At 40.3% G+C, this 18,046-nt stretch overlaps 1 protein-coding gene across 2 annotated transcripts in view; it reads right to left on the bottom strand.

Moving 5' to 3' along the window:
• The window catches only part of LOC119011056 (collagen alpha-1(XI) chain-like), an 88,107-nt gene that overhangs the window by 29,537 nt on the left and 40,524 nt on the right, over positions 1-18,046 (bottom strand). For both annotated transcript variants that reach the window (XM_037083844.1, XM_037083845.1), the window contains 20 exons: positions 17,658-17,711; positions 17,473-17,517; positions 16,023-16,076; positions 14,937-14,981; positions 14,460-14,513; positions 14,303-14,347; positions 13,869-13,922; positions 13,742-13,786; positions 12,817-12,870; positions 12,599-12,706; positions 11,226-11,279; positions 8,752-8,805; positions 6,640-6,684; positions 6,312-6,365; positions 5,886-5,930; positions 5,409-5,462; positions 5,205-5,258; positions 3,869-3,922; positions 3,336-3,443; positions 2,409-2,498 (listed from right to left, as the gene is read on the bottom strand). In XM_037083844.1, coding sequence (XP_036939739.1) covers positions 2,409-2,498; positions 3,336-3,443; positions 3,869-3,922; positions 5,205-5,258; positions 5,409-5,462; positions 5,886-5,930; positions 6,312-6,365; positions 6,640-6,684; positions 8,752-8,805; positions 11,226-11,279; positions 12,599-12,706; positions 12,817-12,870; positions 13,742-13,786; positions 13,869-13,922; positions 14,303-14,347; positions 14,460-14,513; positions 14,937-14,981; positions 16,023-16,076; positions 17,473-17,517; positions 17,658-17,711 — 1,170 coding nt within the window. The remainder of the gene's footprint in view (positions 1-2,408; positions 2,499-3,335; positions 3,444-3,868; positions 3,923-5,204; positions 5,259-5,408; positions 5,463-5,885; positions 5,931-6,311; positions 6,366-6,639; positions 6,685-8,751; positions 8,806-11,225; positions 11,280-12,598; positions 12,707-12,816; positions 12,871-13,741; positions 13,787-13,868; positions 13,923-14,302; positions 14,348-14,459; positions 14,514-14,936; positions 14,982-16,022; positions 16,077-17,472; positions 17,518-17,657; positions 17,712-18,046) is intronic.

Consider the following 18,046-nt stretch of genomic DNA (forward strand, 5'->3'; position numbering starts at 1 on the left):
TATGTGTGTATCAAGTGCTTAAATCCATTAAGGCATACAGTAACTAGCAATATGGGATCGCAAATACAGAATACATACAGTTTTAGAAAAGGGAGGAAAATCTTTTAGGTAGTTAAGTAGTTTTCGAGGGTATGTCCACTTTCTCTTCAGTACACTTTTGTAACGTCTACTTTCAGTGCGTCTTCCAGATCAATGAACTGTACAATCAAAAGGGCAAATATGAACAAATATGAAATTTCATTGAATTTGCGCTCATGGTTGCCATGTTAATTGAACTTGTCAAAAGGTTAGTCCACCCAAAATTAAGAATAATGTAGAAACATTGGTGCATAACATTGCAGATAGGTTTGGTTTGGTTTTTCCAAGTTTAGCAACATAAGTTAAGAAGATTTCTTCTGTCATCCTGATAAAACTGAAGTGACTTTTTTATGGTTCTCTTATGAGAGAAGCACATACTGTATTTCTTTAAAATTACTCGCTAGCAAAGAAATCCATATGAAGCCTGTTCAGAGGGAGGTCTATGGATTACCCAAAATGAAAGTGGCCGCTGTTCCTGGAAAGAACGGCCCACAAACAAAATTGTATTTGGATCCTTCGTATTGGGGTGGAGGGAAAAGTCGATGAAAGAATAATGAAAAATAAACAGCTTGGACTAGTCCAAAATTTAAACGATATACAGTCTATGTGTCAGCACCTGACTTTTGGTTCTTTGTGGTGACAGAATCCCAGAAAGTTCCGAAACTTGAGCACAACTAGATGAGTAACAAAATAGGGAGAAATTGTGTGAGAAATCTGGCAATAACAGATGCATTCTGTTAATGAGCTCAGCAGGCGGGAGTTTAGCTGTTGGATTTGTCTAAAAATCGACAAACCCAGAAAATAAACAATGTTATAATGATGATAATTCAATGGTGCGGCTCAGAAATATTCATGAATTTTGAAGATTTCAAAATATTTAATTTGGCTGGAGTTCAACTTCTCCACAGAAAAAAATGGCGTTTCTTTAATAAATAATGATATAGCCTAATCAGTAGGCGTATCTATATTACTAATGCAAAAGGGGTTATCAAATGAGCTGTAAAGCAAATGGGAGCCTGCAGTGGGCCACAAGTTCAGGTATAGGCAATCTATCTCTGGACCCCCTTCATCTCCTCAAGATCCAAGTCCCTGGATGGCAATGCCTGTGCTGCTGAATCATAGCAACCAGGAGGCTGAGATTGCATATGGAAAACACAGTTCACCAGCGGCAGTAAAGACTTTCATTATAATAACTAATTTACAGGCTCCGACTGAGCCAGCAGGCACAGACATTGCCAAGCAGGCTCTCCAGCTCTTCAGCTTCCACATTTCACCACGGCTGGAAGGATCTTTCTTTGCCGGACACACAAAAAGTTATTTATTGACTCATATATTGCCACTGTGCCTTTCCTCAAGACTGAAAGATTGGATGAAGAGTGTGTGTGTGTGTGTGTGTGTGTGTGTGTGTGTGTGTTCATATGTGTATATCGGAAAAAGAGAAGAATAAACTATTTATGTTTGTGTGTCAGTAAACAGAATGAGATTAACTTTTATGTTCCTGCTCACACAACAGGTGCATGTATGTTTGTATCCTTGTCTTTATTGTCCTTGCCATCACTTTGAGAGACAGTGAGAGGCTGTATTTGCTTGTGTAGTGAGTGTGCTGTGGTTATGAAGAGAAAGCCATCCCACTGCACACATGGGACAAACATAACGGTGGTAATAAGTCTGGGCAGTGCTGTCGTGTGCTGTCTTAATGGTCAGCCTTGAAATGAGCCTCAGCATCAGTCCCTCAAGCTGATCTTCTAACAGCCTACAACTTTCACCTTGAACTATTTCTCACACCCACACCCACTTATTTTGAGAATTAATTTGGGTTACTCAGGAGGCTCAGAGTGTATGTGATATACTCACACAGTCGTGGGTTTGAATCACAATTAGAGGGCTTTGACTCATGGCCTAATCAAAAGCAAAATAGGAATTCCTTTTGGAAAAAAGAATCTACCAGCACAGCTAAAAATGTGGAAATATTGCACAAATTACAGCTGACTAAATATGTGCTTTACAAGTTAAAATACTTTGTCAAAGCTGCATTGACAACAGACTACAAGCTACTTCAACCTTGCTGAGATAAATGATTATAAAAAAGTCAATATTGGGCCTGGCTCAATCCTCTCTGTTACTTCTGTGTAAGCCGGTTCTGTTCCATTCAGTCTGGTTCACCGCCAAGCCTGACATTTGGTTTAACAGCAGGTAGTTAGCCTGGTAATTTGGGTTTGGAGTTAAATCCAACCGGGTGTTTGCTCGGGATGTGGGCTAAGAATACTTCTGTGTTCACAAGTGTGCATATTTGCATGAGTGTTTCAATGTGTGGGTGGTCTGTGTGTTACCATAGCCCCTGGAAGACCTCTTGCCCCCTGGAAGCCCCTCAGGCCAGCAGGTCCTGACTTTCCACCAATGCCTTGAGGACCTGGATCACCCTACAGATGGAAGAAAAAATAATATCCACTTAACTGACATCTGATATACCCTGAGGTATTTGTTAAACACAGAATTGCTTTGGGTGAAAACAAAGAGCAGAGCAGAATCTCGGCAGAGGATAACAGAGAATCAAATTGATCTTTTGACAAAAGCTGGAATTATGGCTTATTATGTGGAAACAACAGCAAGTGATTAAGAAGTAAAGGCACAAAAGGAGAGATGTGCTAAATTCTAACAAACGACATAGAAGGACAATGAAGTCTAGAATGCGCCAGATATCAAACAAAGCCATCACATCTATTTTTTAAATTGCACTTCAATTATCCTAAACACAAAATTACTTGAGATTGTCAAACTGCTAAACTAGTACGGCATCCTGCCAGTTTCTCTAAAGACATATTCAATATTTAATCTTTTGAACACATTCATTTTTTAACGATGAGTGTTTTTTTTTGTTACAGTGGAAATGCTCGGTATGAAATCTAAAAAAGCTTCTAAAAGCATTTTAAAGACCACTACTTATTCCAATGTGAGTTGTTAAAAGACAAAGACCAAATGTCAATAAACAGAAAAAAGACTTCTACATCACGAAATAAACACTGTGTGACTTCAGATGTTGTGAAAGTTGGATCTTCAACGACAAGATAACTGTGCAAAGTTGGCCACAACTTAAAGTAGTTTGTGTTCCTCTTTACGATACTTTGTTATATTAAAATTGGAATTAGTAGGTCAAGTGTAGGAATAAAGAGGTGGTCAAAAACACCAAGCTTTAAACATGTAGCTACTTTTGACTGGTGCATTTTGCATTTATAGTTGCACAACACATGCTCATTTACCTTTCCACCCTCTTTTCCAGCAGCTCCAGGAAGACCTTGCTCACCAGGTGGACCAGGAGAGCCCGGGTGTCCTCGCTCTCCGCTGGGTCCTGTCTCTCCAGTTGGGCCCTGTCAGACACAATGGAGAGAAATTAAGGTCAATGTGAAATAAAACCTGATTCCTAAAGGAGATATGATATTGATACAGTAGTGGTGCATCAGATGTTAAGAATATGTCACATTGTCAGTGGTTAACAGATAATGCTTTATTTTTCACATTCTTTTTTCTTTTTTTTTTTTTTAAGTGTAAATTGAAGTCTTAATGAGGTGGAACAGTTAGCCCCCGCTTCATTACTTTCCAAATCACAAAAAAGCTCACTGAAAATTCTTTATAAGACCATGTGAGGCAACTTGTGTAGATTCTGTTGTACAGCTGTTGTATAAGGTACCTATTTAAATTTCAGTGCCTCGTAGTTCTCTAAAAAAGAGAAACAGATTCAGTGAGGAGGTGGAATGTACTGTAACTGTGGTGGTGTACTGTGCTGTTTATCTACCTGTGGTCCAACCACCCCTCCGGGTCCTGGAGGTCCTGTCTTTCCTTGGAAGCCCTGGAGAGAGAAACAGTGATAAAGTTGACTGTGCCCAGGGACTCCTATATAGTAAATAGTGCCTACTTTGTGCTATATAGTATGTAAAGACTTTTTTTTTATTTTCCTCTTCTTAAGAACAGTAAAAGAATCTGTATAACTGATTTGCCCACATCAGTCTGTAACACAACTTTTTAAGCATAATTTCACATCCAAAACTCCTCCCTTATATCAGGTATTTTCCTCCCAGTAGCGGAAGAAGTGCTCACGTCCGCAACCACAATGAAAAACATTTTTATTATTAGCTCTGCAAAAATGTACTTACAAGTAAAAGTAGAAAGGTATTATTAGAAAAAGTGCTCATTAGGCTGATGATTAATGATAAACTAATGTGGAAACAGCATTTTATTGTAGGAGAATAGCAGCGTTATAACAATGCATCACATTTTATTGTTTGTTCATATACAATGTATACATATAATTCATGTGTTAAATCTCAATGTGAAAATAATTGGGAATTAAAGTAATAATAATAATTGTAGGGAAGTAAAGTGAACAATGTTTTCCTATGGAGAGAATTATATGCATAACTTAATAATACTGTACCTCAAATGTACTTAGTTACTTTCCACTCTGGTTTTTACAAAAACTTGAAAATAACAAATTATTTACATTCTGAACTAATCATTCAATTTGATTTGTACCATGACATTTTCCTAACCTATTTGCTCCTATTTCATCTAGGGGTTGAATAACAGAATTCAGTTTTTGGATGGACATTTTTGCCGCAAGCATACTAAACATGTAGAGCATTACTTGCCCATCTAAGCTCAGCTGTGCTCAATTAAATTCACTCCAATTTTGCTGTCGTTGAAATAAAGAACATGTACGACTGTATAACAGAACTGTTTTCTCTAAAACCAGCATAAGAGAGGCATATGCTGTATCCTCTACTATGGCATCTAAAACTAATCTGTATACAACAAAGAGAGGATGTCATAATGATGATCAGTGGCAGAATCCGTGATCAAACAATCAATGATAAAGATTAAATGAGTGACCATCAACTCCTGTGACGATGTACTAACTATGTTACAGTTCCCATATTCCATTTTCTGTTATTGGAGCTTCCCTTCCACCCTTCCAGTACACAATTTGTATGCTATTTCAGTTATCCTCCTCCTCGCCTCACTTTTATTCTACAACCTATCTGAAAGACTGAGTGAGGAGTGGGCGCTGATGCATGATGTTCAGGGTCACATGGCATGACATATTGCATTCACAGACAAAACTACCCACTCACCGTCTCTCCTCTCTGTCCGGGATGACCGGGCAGGCCATCTTTTCCTGGTGGGCCCTGGGGGGAGGGGGTGAACAGGTAGAGACATTTCATAAAAGACCTCAGGTCGTAAATGTGTTTTAATATTTGAGAAGCTTATATGAAATGTGTCAATGTGGACTTGTTTTGGACGGTGATAACTTCCAGACACTGACAGCAGCTACTTACATTGGGTCCTTTTGGTCCAGGGAAACCGACGGGTCCCTGCGGTCCTTGAGGTCCCTTAAATAAAAAGAAAATGAACAGAGTGAGTAGAGCAAATGGTACACACGACTTCTAGATGGTCACTGGTATTTCAGTTGATTTTAGTTGCCAAATCCAGCGTTCTGACTATAATTAATGGGAAATCATTCAGCCACCTTTTTATAAAGAACTGAGTGATTTTTTGTCAGTTTCAGCTTGATATAAAGTACACAGAAGGTTAATAAAAAGGTTAATAAAACTTTAAAATAAATAGCTAATTATGAGGTAATCAGCAGCTACTGGAAGGCATTTACACCCTTTGATTTATATCTAGTTTGAAAAATAGCCACAGTTCACTTTGAGTTAGGATTCAATGCACCTGAAGTACTTTTCTGTCACTTACTCAGTGCACACACTCCAAAGGTTTAAGAGGCACTAATCAAAAAAATATGTGATACTCACCCTCTCTCCTGGCGGTCCTGGAGGTCCATCATTTCCTGAGGTGCCCTGAGGAGAAAGAGAAGAGGTGGACGGAAAAGTTGTCATTTTTGGACAAAACTGTCAAAAAGTATGAAGTGTGAATAAAATTTATGCAAACCACTGGCAGTGCGCCTATATAGCAAACTTGCACATTTCTGTTTTATACATGATTTGGCACCTAAGAGCTGTTTTAAATATGACTGATGTATGACTGTTTTGTTTTTGTACATCTTTTTTGTGATATACAGAACACATGATGAGCGTGAGCAGAGTAACCTGCTCATTGCCATTGCTTTGGTTTGTTGCAAAGCATTCAAACTACTGAATTTGTTCATTTTCACTTTTATGGTTCCAAACATCAATTATCATTGGCCAATAAATACCTTCTAAAATGGCCCTGTCTCTCACCTTTGCACCTGGCTTCCCTGTTGGTCCTCTAGCACCACGTCCGCCACGTGGACCCTATAGATATGGTAAACGAAAACAATACAGTGATTCTGAGGGAAAAGAAGAGGGTTTTCTGTTTTATGGTTCAATATAAGAAAACATAATGAAACGAAAATAGAAAGTAATTGTATAAAGGGCAGGTAATCATCTGTGAAATTCAGTGCATATCCTCTTCAAAAGATGATGAAGCCCGAACACAACTACACAAAGGAAGGGATTTTCATCTGAGCACAATAAATCATTGATGTGGAGGGCTTGGGCAGAGTCGGCAGACAGATGAAATGCCTACCGTTGGGCCACGTTGTCCTCGTGGGCCTGCTTTGCCGGCGATTCCCTGAGAAAAGAAGAACATTAGCTTTAATTTGCCATGTAATCATTCCTTGTGGTACTGTTTCCTCTCTTTTTAGAAGTTTAAGCCAAAGCAATTCTAAAATAACAAATACACTCTGACATAAGACAGGCACACATGCTGAAGGTGGTTTGAGAGAGGGACAAAACAGAACCATCTGAGCATCTTTGGACAAAAATAAATAATCAAATTGCTGCAGTAAGTGGTTACCCACAGGCACTTGACAGCTCAAACTACCTGTCAGATGTAGCATGCCGGGGCCAGGGGTGTCCGCCTATCAGTGCCTATCACGTCTAGTCAACAACAACCCGCCCCATTTTACAGCCCTCATTCCTTCATGTGTAACCATCCACAACCCGACCAATCCATGGTCACAAGTCTTGTTTACAGTTTCTCCCTCATTTTTGTCTGCCATTGGGTGCGAAATTGCGATTGTACCACAGGCCAAAAGTATGTGAACACCTGTGTTTCTCTTGCCATCTGGGTTTTCATTTCATGATTTCGGCTCAGCTCCTTCGTCTATATCTCAAGGAATTGTGTGCCTCCAACTTGGTGGTTAACAATCAGGGGAAGTCAGAGATTGATGTTGAAGAACTAGACCATGCCGCGACAGACTCCTGACCTCTGCCCCATCTTTGGGGTGAACTGGAATGACCTCAATGCCTAATATTAGTGGCCAGCCTCATTAGTACTCTTGCTATGATATTTTAGGGATTCATTAACAAACTTTAATGCTGACTAAGTTGATTCCCAAAATGTAAACATGACATCTATTACATGCTGATCCATCCCAGGAATCCCTCCTCTGCTGCTCTCCCTGAGATTCCTCCAATTTTTCCCAATTAAGAGTTTTTTGGGGGAGTTTTTCCTTGAAGGAGGGTCATGGAGGGGATGGAGGGTGTCATAGACTGTAAAGCCCCATGAGGCAAATTTGGAATGTGTAAACAAAATTGATTTACTTGACTTAAACAGTGTACAATCACAGCCAATAATATACAGCATACTTTTTACGTGTTATGTGGCACTTTCCGCAAATGACTCTCAAAATTTCTTAGACTGAAACTGAATGACATTTCTAGCCTTCCTCAGTCAGGTCTTGCAGGAAATGATCCTGGGAAGCAGACAAATATGCAGAGCTCAGAGCTGGCAGATGAGTCTGGTCCTTCTCCCATTCAGACAGATTCCCATCCAATTAGGTCCTTATTGGGCCAATCACATCCGTTTGTCCAATATCAAGCTGGTTTGATACAATGACTGACAGAAGAGCAACACCACTCCACATTAAAAAAAACAAACAGTCACCCTGTTCTGATTGGTTGTAGGTCTGTGCAATAGTAGGACGGAAGAACCTAAAAATGTCCATCGTCCTGTGATTCATGGTCACTTCAAATAGTTCCAGGAAATTCTAAGCAGGCATATTTTCAATGCATGAATACAGAGAGACAAAACTATGATGACTGACAGCCCGTAGTTAATACATGATTGCCTTACATTATGGTAACTATTGAGAGACTGTGTGATCCGCCTTTGCTATTGTCTTTTGGAGTAAACAGAGATGACGTGAGTCTTCACACTCAAGGACTCTGGTCCAGGCCAACAAAACTGAGATCAAACTGTCACACGAGGCAGTGCTGATCAAATATAAATCAATATTCTGCTACTGCATTGATGGATATTCCACCTGAATGTCCTCAGAAACACATGTTAGTGCTTGGTATAGCTGTAATTTAAGAGTTTGGGTTTTCCATTTACTTCCAACTTGACACTGGACCAAGAACTGAGCCAACTTGCAGGCGTGACGCAGCTATACGCCACTTGTTTCATTGATCAGATTACTTCAAGGTCTAACCAGATTTCCCTTGAGAGGCATTTTGGTCTCCACCTGTTGATTAAGCCCCTTTAAACTCAAAAGGGAATGGAGAGTGACCAGACTTAAATGCATTTGCAAATTAGGGTACACTCGCCAATCTGTGTTATAGTATTCCAACTTAATCCATCAATCTTAACTATATTTCATTAATAGCACAGTGAATAATGAAAATTGTGACTCACCCTTGCCCCCTTCTCGCCATTTGCTCCAGAAAATCCAGGGAAGCCAGTGGAACCCTGCGAGACAAGTAAAAAGGGTGTGAGAAAAAAAGGGAGTGACAGACAGTTGAAGTGATAAAATAAGAGATGTCTGCCATAGTCCAGTAACAATGTGACATGTGAGGCTGAAGACAAAACAGCACCATTTCTTTTGGGCTCCACTGACCAGGGGTCATTACCAGAGAGACTGTGAAGACCTAACAGGAATATGGCGAAGCTAGCCAGCCTATTGTTAGTATATGGCTTAAGTTTGCAGTTTGAGTTCCCGTAGATTGATGAAACCCTTATTTTAATACTGAACAGGAGACGAAGTTTCTCCCTTGCCACTTAAAGGCTTTCTGACACACACACACACACACACACACACACACACACACACACACACACACACACACACACACACACACACAGAGGTGCTGTTGGGTTGTTAGCACAGTTAGGAAGCAAAACAGGAAGATAAAAGAGGCAGTGGGAGCAAATAAAGACAAAGGAAGGGGAAACGGCAGATCCCCCTTGATACCCATCAGCAATTTAGTTATTGGACTTTCGCAGGCTGTGCCCTCTGATAGTCGCGATGGTGCCAGTCAAACAAATACTGTGAGGGGGGAAATCACTGTTGGATGAATAAAACTGAGCAGCGCACCAACACAGCCTCGCTTTATGCAGCATTAGGTAGCCGAATATATATTAAACTAATTTGAGTTCAATATTTTTTTTGTCTGAGCTGCTTGACAAGGTCATGTGCATGTCTAGAACTTCCTCTGATGCAATGCACATCAGGAGCGCTCATTACTGCTCACATGCATATGTATACCAGGCATTATACTGTTCAGTATAAGCAAGGGCACCACAACAAGGCAGCGTGGGCAGAATTGCAAGAGGTAAACAGCCCGACATTGTGGAGACAGCGGGAAGGGAGATCTATGCTGCTTAATTTGTTTTTCACAGAGGTGCAGTTATGGTAAACTGAAAGGAGAGCTGGTACCGGACAAGCCTGACTTGCGCCACGGAGATAAGACAGCCCACTGAAGCCTTTGCAAATGGCATCCAGAATTAACGGTGTGGGGAAGCTGTTAACAGAGAGTGATGGGGTGCAGCAGCCAAAAACACAGCCAGTGGAGGGATTCGTGCACAGGCTGATTGAAGGGGATAAAAGCTGCAAATAGGCCAGGGCTTTGACCCTGAACATGGTCATGAAGACAGTGTGGCATTTTATAACGCTGATGTTACTGTGCAATGTGTCAGTCTCAGTTAACAGAAGTGTATCCATTGAATTGTATGACTCAATTAAGGAAAAAGATAAAGATAAGCTCCTGTAAAATATAAAGTATCTTTGATTTGGTTAATTGAAGCATCCTCATTATAAGTTACTAAAAGCAGCTTCATATTTTGTTTTAACTTAGTTAGTGTGCATCACAAATATTAAATAATGGATATCTTCATTTTCTTTTTGAAAAAAAAAAGAAACTTTACAAATGCAGGCTATAGAGATCCCCTTGCCTTTGTACCATGCATTTATTGTCTTCCCCTAAATATTTTTTGAAAAGTATTCAAAGAAGATCTGATCCTGAGCTCCAGTGGGAACCGTTGTGGGCAGCCTTTGCGCAAAATTATTTATGGATACAAACAAAGGAATACCCTTTGTGTTTCTGCACCATTTTCACTCATGAGATGTTTTATTGGAGAGAAAGATATCCAGTAAATAAAAAAAGTAAGACAATTGCTTGCAAATTACTGGAAAGAACGTACCTTATTTTACATATTATTTCTACCCGCTCTCCCACTTTGTTTAATTTGTCCACGCTTCTTATTAATCTGCGTGCCCTGCTCGGCTCAGATCCTGCTGACATTAACAGACAGAACTGGAGACTTGCCTATGTGGATGTGGTGAGAGTCGATGTATCTGACCCATCATATCAGTGCCAAACTGTCAGTGCTGACAGCAGCGTGGAGGAAGCAGCTGCAGCAGCACATCTTGATTGTGGAGTTGTGGCCAAGACTGTTAGATAATGCCGGGAAGAATTTAAGGAGAAAGGACAGCTGATGACTCCGGCAGTTGACCGTGCTACTTAGGCTTCTCGTGGTGAGGGGTACAGTGAATGTCTGCTCGGTTTTGTGTTTGTGTGAGTAAGGGTCAGTCAGCAGGTTAGCAGATTTTAGATGAGTGGATGTTGATCGGACAGACATCGATAGAAGATTTGTAGAGTGCACAAGCATACATAAATAAAAGCGTAACAGCATCACAGAGAGGCAGTTTGTCCTTCAACTGCTCACATTACTGAGTAGGCAAACGTTTCCTCAGCTGAACTGGTCTCGACCAAGAGGGCGAACACCTACAGCTTGCCGTAAACTCTGACCTCCCAGTGGAGTTAGGGGCTTATATGGGAGGAATTGCTCTGCATTGATCAGCAGAGTGCGTTATTACTCTCATCACACACCTTCGAGCCTTGTCTGCCAGGGTACCCAGGCAATCCAGGGACTCCGAGTTTGCCCTAAAAAGAGGGAAAAAGAGAAACAAAACACAGACCGTGACTTCTCATTGTGCCACCAGAGACGTCGCCGGAGACTCTGCAGTAAAGTTCACAGAAGCATGGCAAAAAGCAATAAACTTATGACCATAAAGTTTTACATGTAGTTGGGGAAGTTTTTTTTTTTACCATACCATGTTTATGAACATTACATCATCCGTAGAGAGGCCTTTTCTGCTTTTAATCCCAAATGTTAAGTCACTCTGGTCCATTTTGCTCATTTTAGACAGTGGTTGGTCATTAGGAAGCACACGGAATCTGATGTAACCACTTTGAAACTAAGGTCAAGTCCTGTAGTCTTATCTACATTTCTTTATTATGAATTCAATACTTGTAACTCAGGTAATGGTAATTTGTAGTTCTACTGTGCTGTTGCACTAATATTAAGCAAATTTGGGATAGGGAAAGAGTAGCATTCAAAGGGGAATAAAACTGCAGATTTATATGTGGCAGGTGGGATTAGTTCATCAGTGTGGCAAATTATGACTTTCAGCTTAGCAAAATAACTGAAAAACTTACTAATTAACTTTGGAGCTACAGTTTCCAGGCTCTTTTTTACATAGTTTCTGATTAGTCTGAGCATTCCCCATCCATGGTCTCATATATCACATTTTTGCTGAGATTGTTACTGTGTGTTTATTATGTCATTTTAGCTATGGAATGAGTCGATACAAGCCTATTCACTTTACAAAAACACAGTTCATTGACCAAAGTTCTGCTAAAGCATCATTTCCTCTCGGAGGCATCCCTTATATGTTAATCCTTTAATCCGAATGGAGAAGATCTCGTTGTTACCTTCAATACCTATTTGTCGGAGTGTTCGAGTTCTGAGTGTACTGCAGCACCATGAAGCAAGAAACACTGTGGTGAGATCAAAGCTCTGTGGAGAAGTGTTGGCAACACAAAGCCAATTAAATGGGACTGTTGTAGAGCTGAAGGGGGGGTGGAGAAAATCTTATCAGGGCAGCTGTAAATCTATTGTGAACTACTCTCCTCAGTCTACTCTCTCTCCAGTTCATTAAAGGCATCTATAAAAAGGAAAAATCTTGACTGTGTAACAGCACGGAAACACAACACATATGTTTATTTACTTATGTATGTTGTTTTTTTTGTCACTAAAGCATTTTAATAGCATCTGTATGTAATTATGGTGCGTGATTCAACTTGAACTTAAGCCTCAACTTCAGCACGTCAATGAAACACATCAATCAAACACGATACAGCACTTGGGCATCAATCGAAATGATAATCCAGTTTTATGATTGCAGGTATTGATTATTTACCTTCTCTCCAGCTAATCCCAGGGGACCAGCTTCTCCATTGGGTCCTGACTTGCCCTTGGGGCCCTCAGGGCCGTCCTCTCCTCTGGGTCCTAGTACACCAGCCTCGCCCTTGGTGCAAAGAGCGCAAATGTAAACAGCGTGATTATTTTGTCACTTTAACACCTCATCTCTTTCTGCAACTGCAAATATCAGTAGTCTCTTCAGAGATGATGATTCACCTTGTCGCCCTTGAGACCCATGTCACCTTTGAAGCCGGGGAATCCATCCTCTCCCTAAAGATGAAAGAGATAAAAAAAAGAGAGAATTGAGTGATTTATTGAGTATCAAAGAGACGAAAGTGATGCATTCCAGCAAAATGGTTCATATCTGAGATTCTTTGAATAGGTGAATTTTATCATGACAGTCTTACTTTACTAATTTTTACTCAAAAGTGTAATGGCTCATTGTGATAGTTTAACAGTGACACCTAGTGGCACTTCGTTCAAGCATTCACACAAGATGTTCTGAAGTTATTCCTCACTGTGTCTCTTTCACTCTGTGTTCTTCTATTGACATCTGGTGGTTAAAATTCAGAATGCAGCTTTCAATCAGTTCCCACTGCTTCATAACAGCTGTTTTCTCTTCAGATTATATAAATGCCAATTTTCTGACATGTTTTTGTAATGCATGAAACTATGAAGAAATTAAATCATAACACAATAAAATTTGATGAGCATATAACCGAATGTTTCACTTGGAATTTAACGTTAGACAGAAGAATCAGAAGTAGAAGAGCTTTCAACAACTTCAGTATTTTTAGGTAATCTCTGAAGAGCTCGCTGAAAATTGAGAGGAAAATCGATTCCAGTGGCACTGTGGTGGCAACAGGCTGAGTTCAACCAGGGCCGTCCAAGAAAACAATGGCAACAGATTGGTCTCCACTGAAACTGCCCTACAAACAGCCTCATTCCCGTCTAATGTTCCACACTCCATTACAACTCAGTGGCATGAGGACTTAACTGCCAGCCTGATGGGCCTTTAACAGTTTTTTCCCCTTGCTGGATTCCAAGGAAGCCTCATTTGCGAGGAATTAAACAACTCTCCATTTTCATAGAGATGACATCTGTCACTCATGGAGAGAAAGGAGAAGAGGAGACTGTTTACCTTTTCTCCTTTGCCACCTTTAAGACCTCTGATTCCCTCAGCACCCTGAGGAGAGAGGAAAATAGGATGAAATTCAGAGAAATCTTGAAATTCATCATGGCAGGGTGGTACTGTATGACTTACTTACTTTGACACCACGAGGCCCGGGGTACCCAATGGATCCCATAGGACCAGGATGACCCTGAAAGATTGAAAAAAAAACGTGTTATATCTATTATTATATTGGGCTTTTTCAGCACTTATTGCAGTTTACACCATAGAACAATAAGGTGGAAATCAAAGAAAATAGCTGGATTATGCAGTCACAGGAAGGAATGAGTGGGCCGATTTAGTTCGCTCTATTTTTGAGACAGTTTAGCAGATATTATCTAAATCGTGTGGTTATATTCAACCTCACCCTACTGGCACACTAAGCGGGCTAAACAAATGCTAAATCTAATTATTTGCCTGACCCAGTCTTTTCCCTGTGCAGTGACACACGTATTAAATCTCTGGGAACAACTGCAATTACGTTCTTTGCTCGAAAAATCCAGATTAACAGCTAAACCACATCATACTTACAGCTGCTCCTTTCTCGCCTGCAGGACCTTCTTTTCCTGGGTGACCCTGTAAAAAAAAAAAAAAAAAAGTATAAAAAAAATTAGCTTATTCAACTTATTAGTTTGTGATTTTGAGTGAATGAAGGAAAAATCAAAAATGAATCCGGTGTGCTACTCACAGGGGGGCCATCAGCACCAGCAAGGCCGGCCAGACCTTGTTTACCTTGAGGTCCCTACAAAAAGAAAGCAATAAATAAGTTAAATAGTCAGACAGACAGATGGATGGCAGACAGATGAGTGCACAGCCCCCCACTGATATCAGTACCATGAAGACTAATACAAGTTCAACTACTTGAAATATTATCAAAAATCCTCAAAACCACAAGCAAACTGCTTTCAGTTGGATATGTATTTATGAAGGAGTAGCGCTATGATCATGTGCATGCTGTGTGTGCAAGTGCATGTCAGTGTGTGTCAGTCCTTGTGTGCGTATGTTTAAGCCTTTAGAGAGGCCAATAAAGGCCTATAGCCTCTACCAGCAGTGGATCTGCAGAATCACTTATGAGGTCTTAGCTGAAACATTCAGTTATCGGTGCAGCAGAGCAGAGTTGTGGTAGGAGGACTGAAGGGGCTGAGTGGGCTCACTCTTTACTTACTTTTTCACCAGGAGGCCCGATCGGACCTTGAGGACCAATGAGACCCTGAAAGACAATCGAGATAGGTCTGTTATTTCTTTTCAAAGTTATTTCTTCAGTCCTTTCGGGGAAGAAGAACATGTGTTTTGTACGTTTTGGAAAGTCTATACCTGTTTCTTATGATGTGCTGTGTTTGTAGTTTGCTTATTTTGTAACGCGTTCATCCTCTTTCCTCTACAATTCCAGCCTTTTGTTTTTGCTGCTTGGCAAGTTCATGTTGCTCATACAGATGTGTTCAGATGTGTTCAGTCAGCTGTGCAAACCGTGGTTCATTCTTTTTCTACTCTTATTTTGGAGTAACACATCTTGCAGACCCAATGAGGGATTAAAAAAAAGAAGTTATTAACAGTTAAAATAAGCAAGCTGTGTTATTTTTCTACAGGCCAATGCCTTTGCTGGAAGGCATCAATCTGCCTCTGGCCAGGTGTAACTAAAATGAAGTTATTTATCCAACCTGTATACCACGAGGACAGGTCCCCACTAATACTTTCCAGGGCAATGACGCCATCCTGTCCATGCTGTGCGTGTCAGCAGCGCTGAAAATCTCACCTGGCAGTGGTCATTTAGCCCTGGCTACAACATTGGGTGTACTGTTTTGTATTAAAGATGACTCCAAAGTGGAACATTTTTCAACGTGCCACCAACTAGACAACGTAATTGGGTTATAAGTGCTATCAAATCAGTACAATATGTCTCATTTCAGCAGGTCACAGAGGATGTTTTTCTTCTTCGTGGACACAGAGAACCACATCTAATGATTATTTACAAAGTTCTCTTCTCTATTTCAGTTGTGTGGAATGAAGCATGGAGAGAAAGAAGTAAGAAAAAAAGAAATATGCCTGTGAATGTTTGATTAAGAAACCAGGAGTTCTTCCTGTCGCACAATGGATAAGGCAATGAGGACTGAGCATGAAAAGGACAGCGAGGCAGAGAGCATGGGGAAGACTAGAGATGACAAGAGAGAGATAAAGACCCAATAGGAGAGACAGAGTGATCAGACAGGGGATAGAGAAAGGGAGATACAAAGTGGAAAGATAAGAAACTTACATGAGGACCAGGCAAACCCTGCTGCCCAGGAGGCCCTGGCTCTCCTTGTACACCCTGTGCAACACAAAGAAACAGAAAAGGATGCAATCAGGCCTTCGAGTTGTTGTGAATTCCACTTTATTCCTTTCAATTTAATTTAATATTTTTTAATCTTCAAACCCAAACTGAAATGGAAAATTTCACATGATCACCAAGGAATCCAGAGTATTTTGGATGAACCAAGCCAAAGACTGTATTGACTGGCACGTGGCTCTGGGTTGGTTCAAAACTTTGCTTGGCCTTGCTTGGATATATTGATTTAATTGTTTTATCTATGTCAAGAATGTGAAAGGAAAAGGTGAAAATTTGGGGGAGTAATGTGATACACAGGCTTGTGAAGCAGAGCTTTCTGTGTTCTCCGAAGTTATGTTAGGTTCCTATGAAAGCCAACCCAAAAATCTGATGGCTGGTCAGAAAGTTTGGCCAGGAATACAGTTTTTTTTCTCCAAATACATGCTGTGGGGCTGCACAACCATCTGGGTATGGATTAAGGCTAATAACACTGACTGGAATGGTGGGTTGTTTGGCATCCCTGCAGAGATTCAGTGTGTCACAAAACAAACATATACAAAAACAGACAAGACCCTTGTGAGGCAATCTGCCCCAGCTGTTACAACAAATACTAAATACAAATGCTGGATTCTGTGAGTTGCCTGACTGTGATTGTTAGCACGACCTCAAGTGAAAAATACAATGTTGGGCATTTGTCGAAGATCCAAATGCTGTCAGTAACAACATTTGGGTTCTTTCCTTGTAAAGGATGTCTTAAAAAACATCCATGTTAAGGGCCATGTGTGAGCACCAGAGGGTTGTGTAAACCCTTAGCCCTACTACTGTGAATGCTTTCAAGTGTTCTGCTTTGATTTTTATAATATGCTGAGATCAATATCATCTACATACTAGAAAAGTAATGAAAAGCACAACATATTATTCTTGTCCTGTGTCCCTTTAATAGTTTCTTCTTTCGTCAGCTCAGTGACTAAGTGACCACAGACAACGTGTGGGCTGGTCCAGCTGTCCTAACCAATGATCTGTTACCCTCATTGAGACATCCCGCTGAGACCCTCCAGGAAGCTGATTGTGCGATGGGACCACGCACAGACAGCCCTTTCTGTTTTCATCCCTCTTCATGGTGGCATTTTTCAGTCTGCAAGCTTTGTAGTTAATGGAAAAAAGTCTAACATAACAGCTATTATAAGACTATCCCACATCTACTATCTCTAATCAGCAGATGACCTATGACCTCCATTCTTGTGTTCATGTTACACGGGGGGAAGGTCACCGACCTTCAATCAGCCTTAAGGCAGGCTTAATCATGTAATGATTGCTTAGGTGGTCTTGTGTACAGGAACACTCTTTCCACTCGCTGTCTGATATATCAGTTATGAGCAAAAACCTTAATATTTCTCACCATGTTTCCTTTGGGACCAGCTTGGCCATCAAGTCCAGGAAGACCCTGAAAATATCAAAATGTTATAATGAATCATATTTGTGTACAAATATCAAAATATCTCAATATTTTACAATCACTTCACTTCATTTTGAAGCAGCATTTTTTCCTGTGGGAAAATAAAGTGATAAAGAAGGTCTGCTTACACGCTGTCCACTGGGACCTGGAGACCCTCTGGGACCAAGCAAACCTCGGGGACCCTGCGTGTCATTACAGGATAAAAATCAGGTTTAACCGCTGAGTAGCTTTTCACATACATTGATTTTCCTTGGTATATTTAGACATAACAATATATGGTACAGGAAAATAGAGTACAGTATACATTTGAAAAAAGATGAAAGCAAGGACTGCAGGTAAAGCTGCAAAAATAGAAAGTTGACCAAATCACATGAAAAAATAGTATGAAAACAATCAAAACAATTTGTACAATGAGATATTTTTTTTTTCTAAATAAGCATGCATAAGTTGTATAGTCAAAAAAAATCTGTCATTCATGTTACTTTCGAAAACTGTTTTTTGAAAACAGCAGGAGTTA

Source organism: Acanthopagrus latus, chromosome 21 (assembly GCF_904848185.1).
Source record: "Acanthopagrus latus isolate v.2019 chromosome 21, fAcaLat1.1, whole genome shotgun sequence".
In the NCBI taxonomy this organism is placed as follows: Eukaryota; Metazoa; Chordata; class Actinopteri; order Spariformes; family Sparidae; genus Acanthopagrus; species Acanthopagrus latus.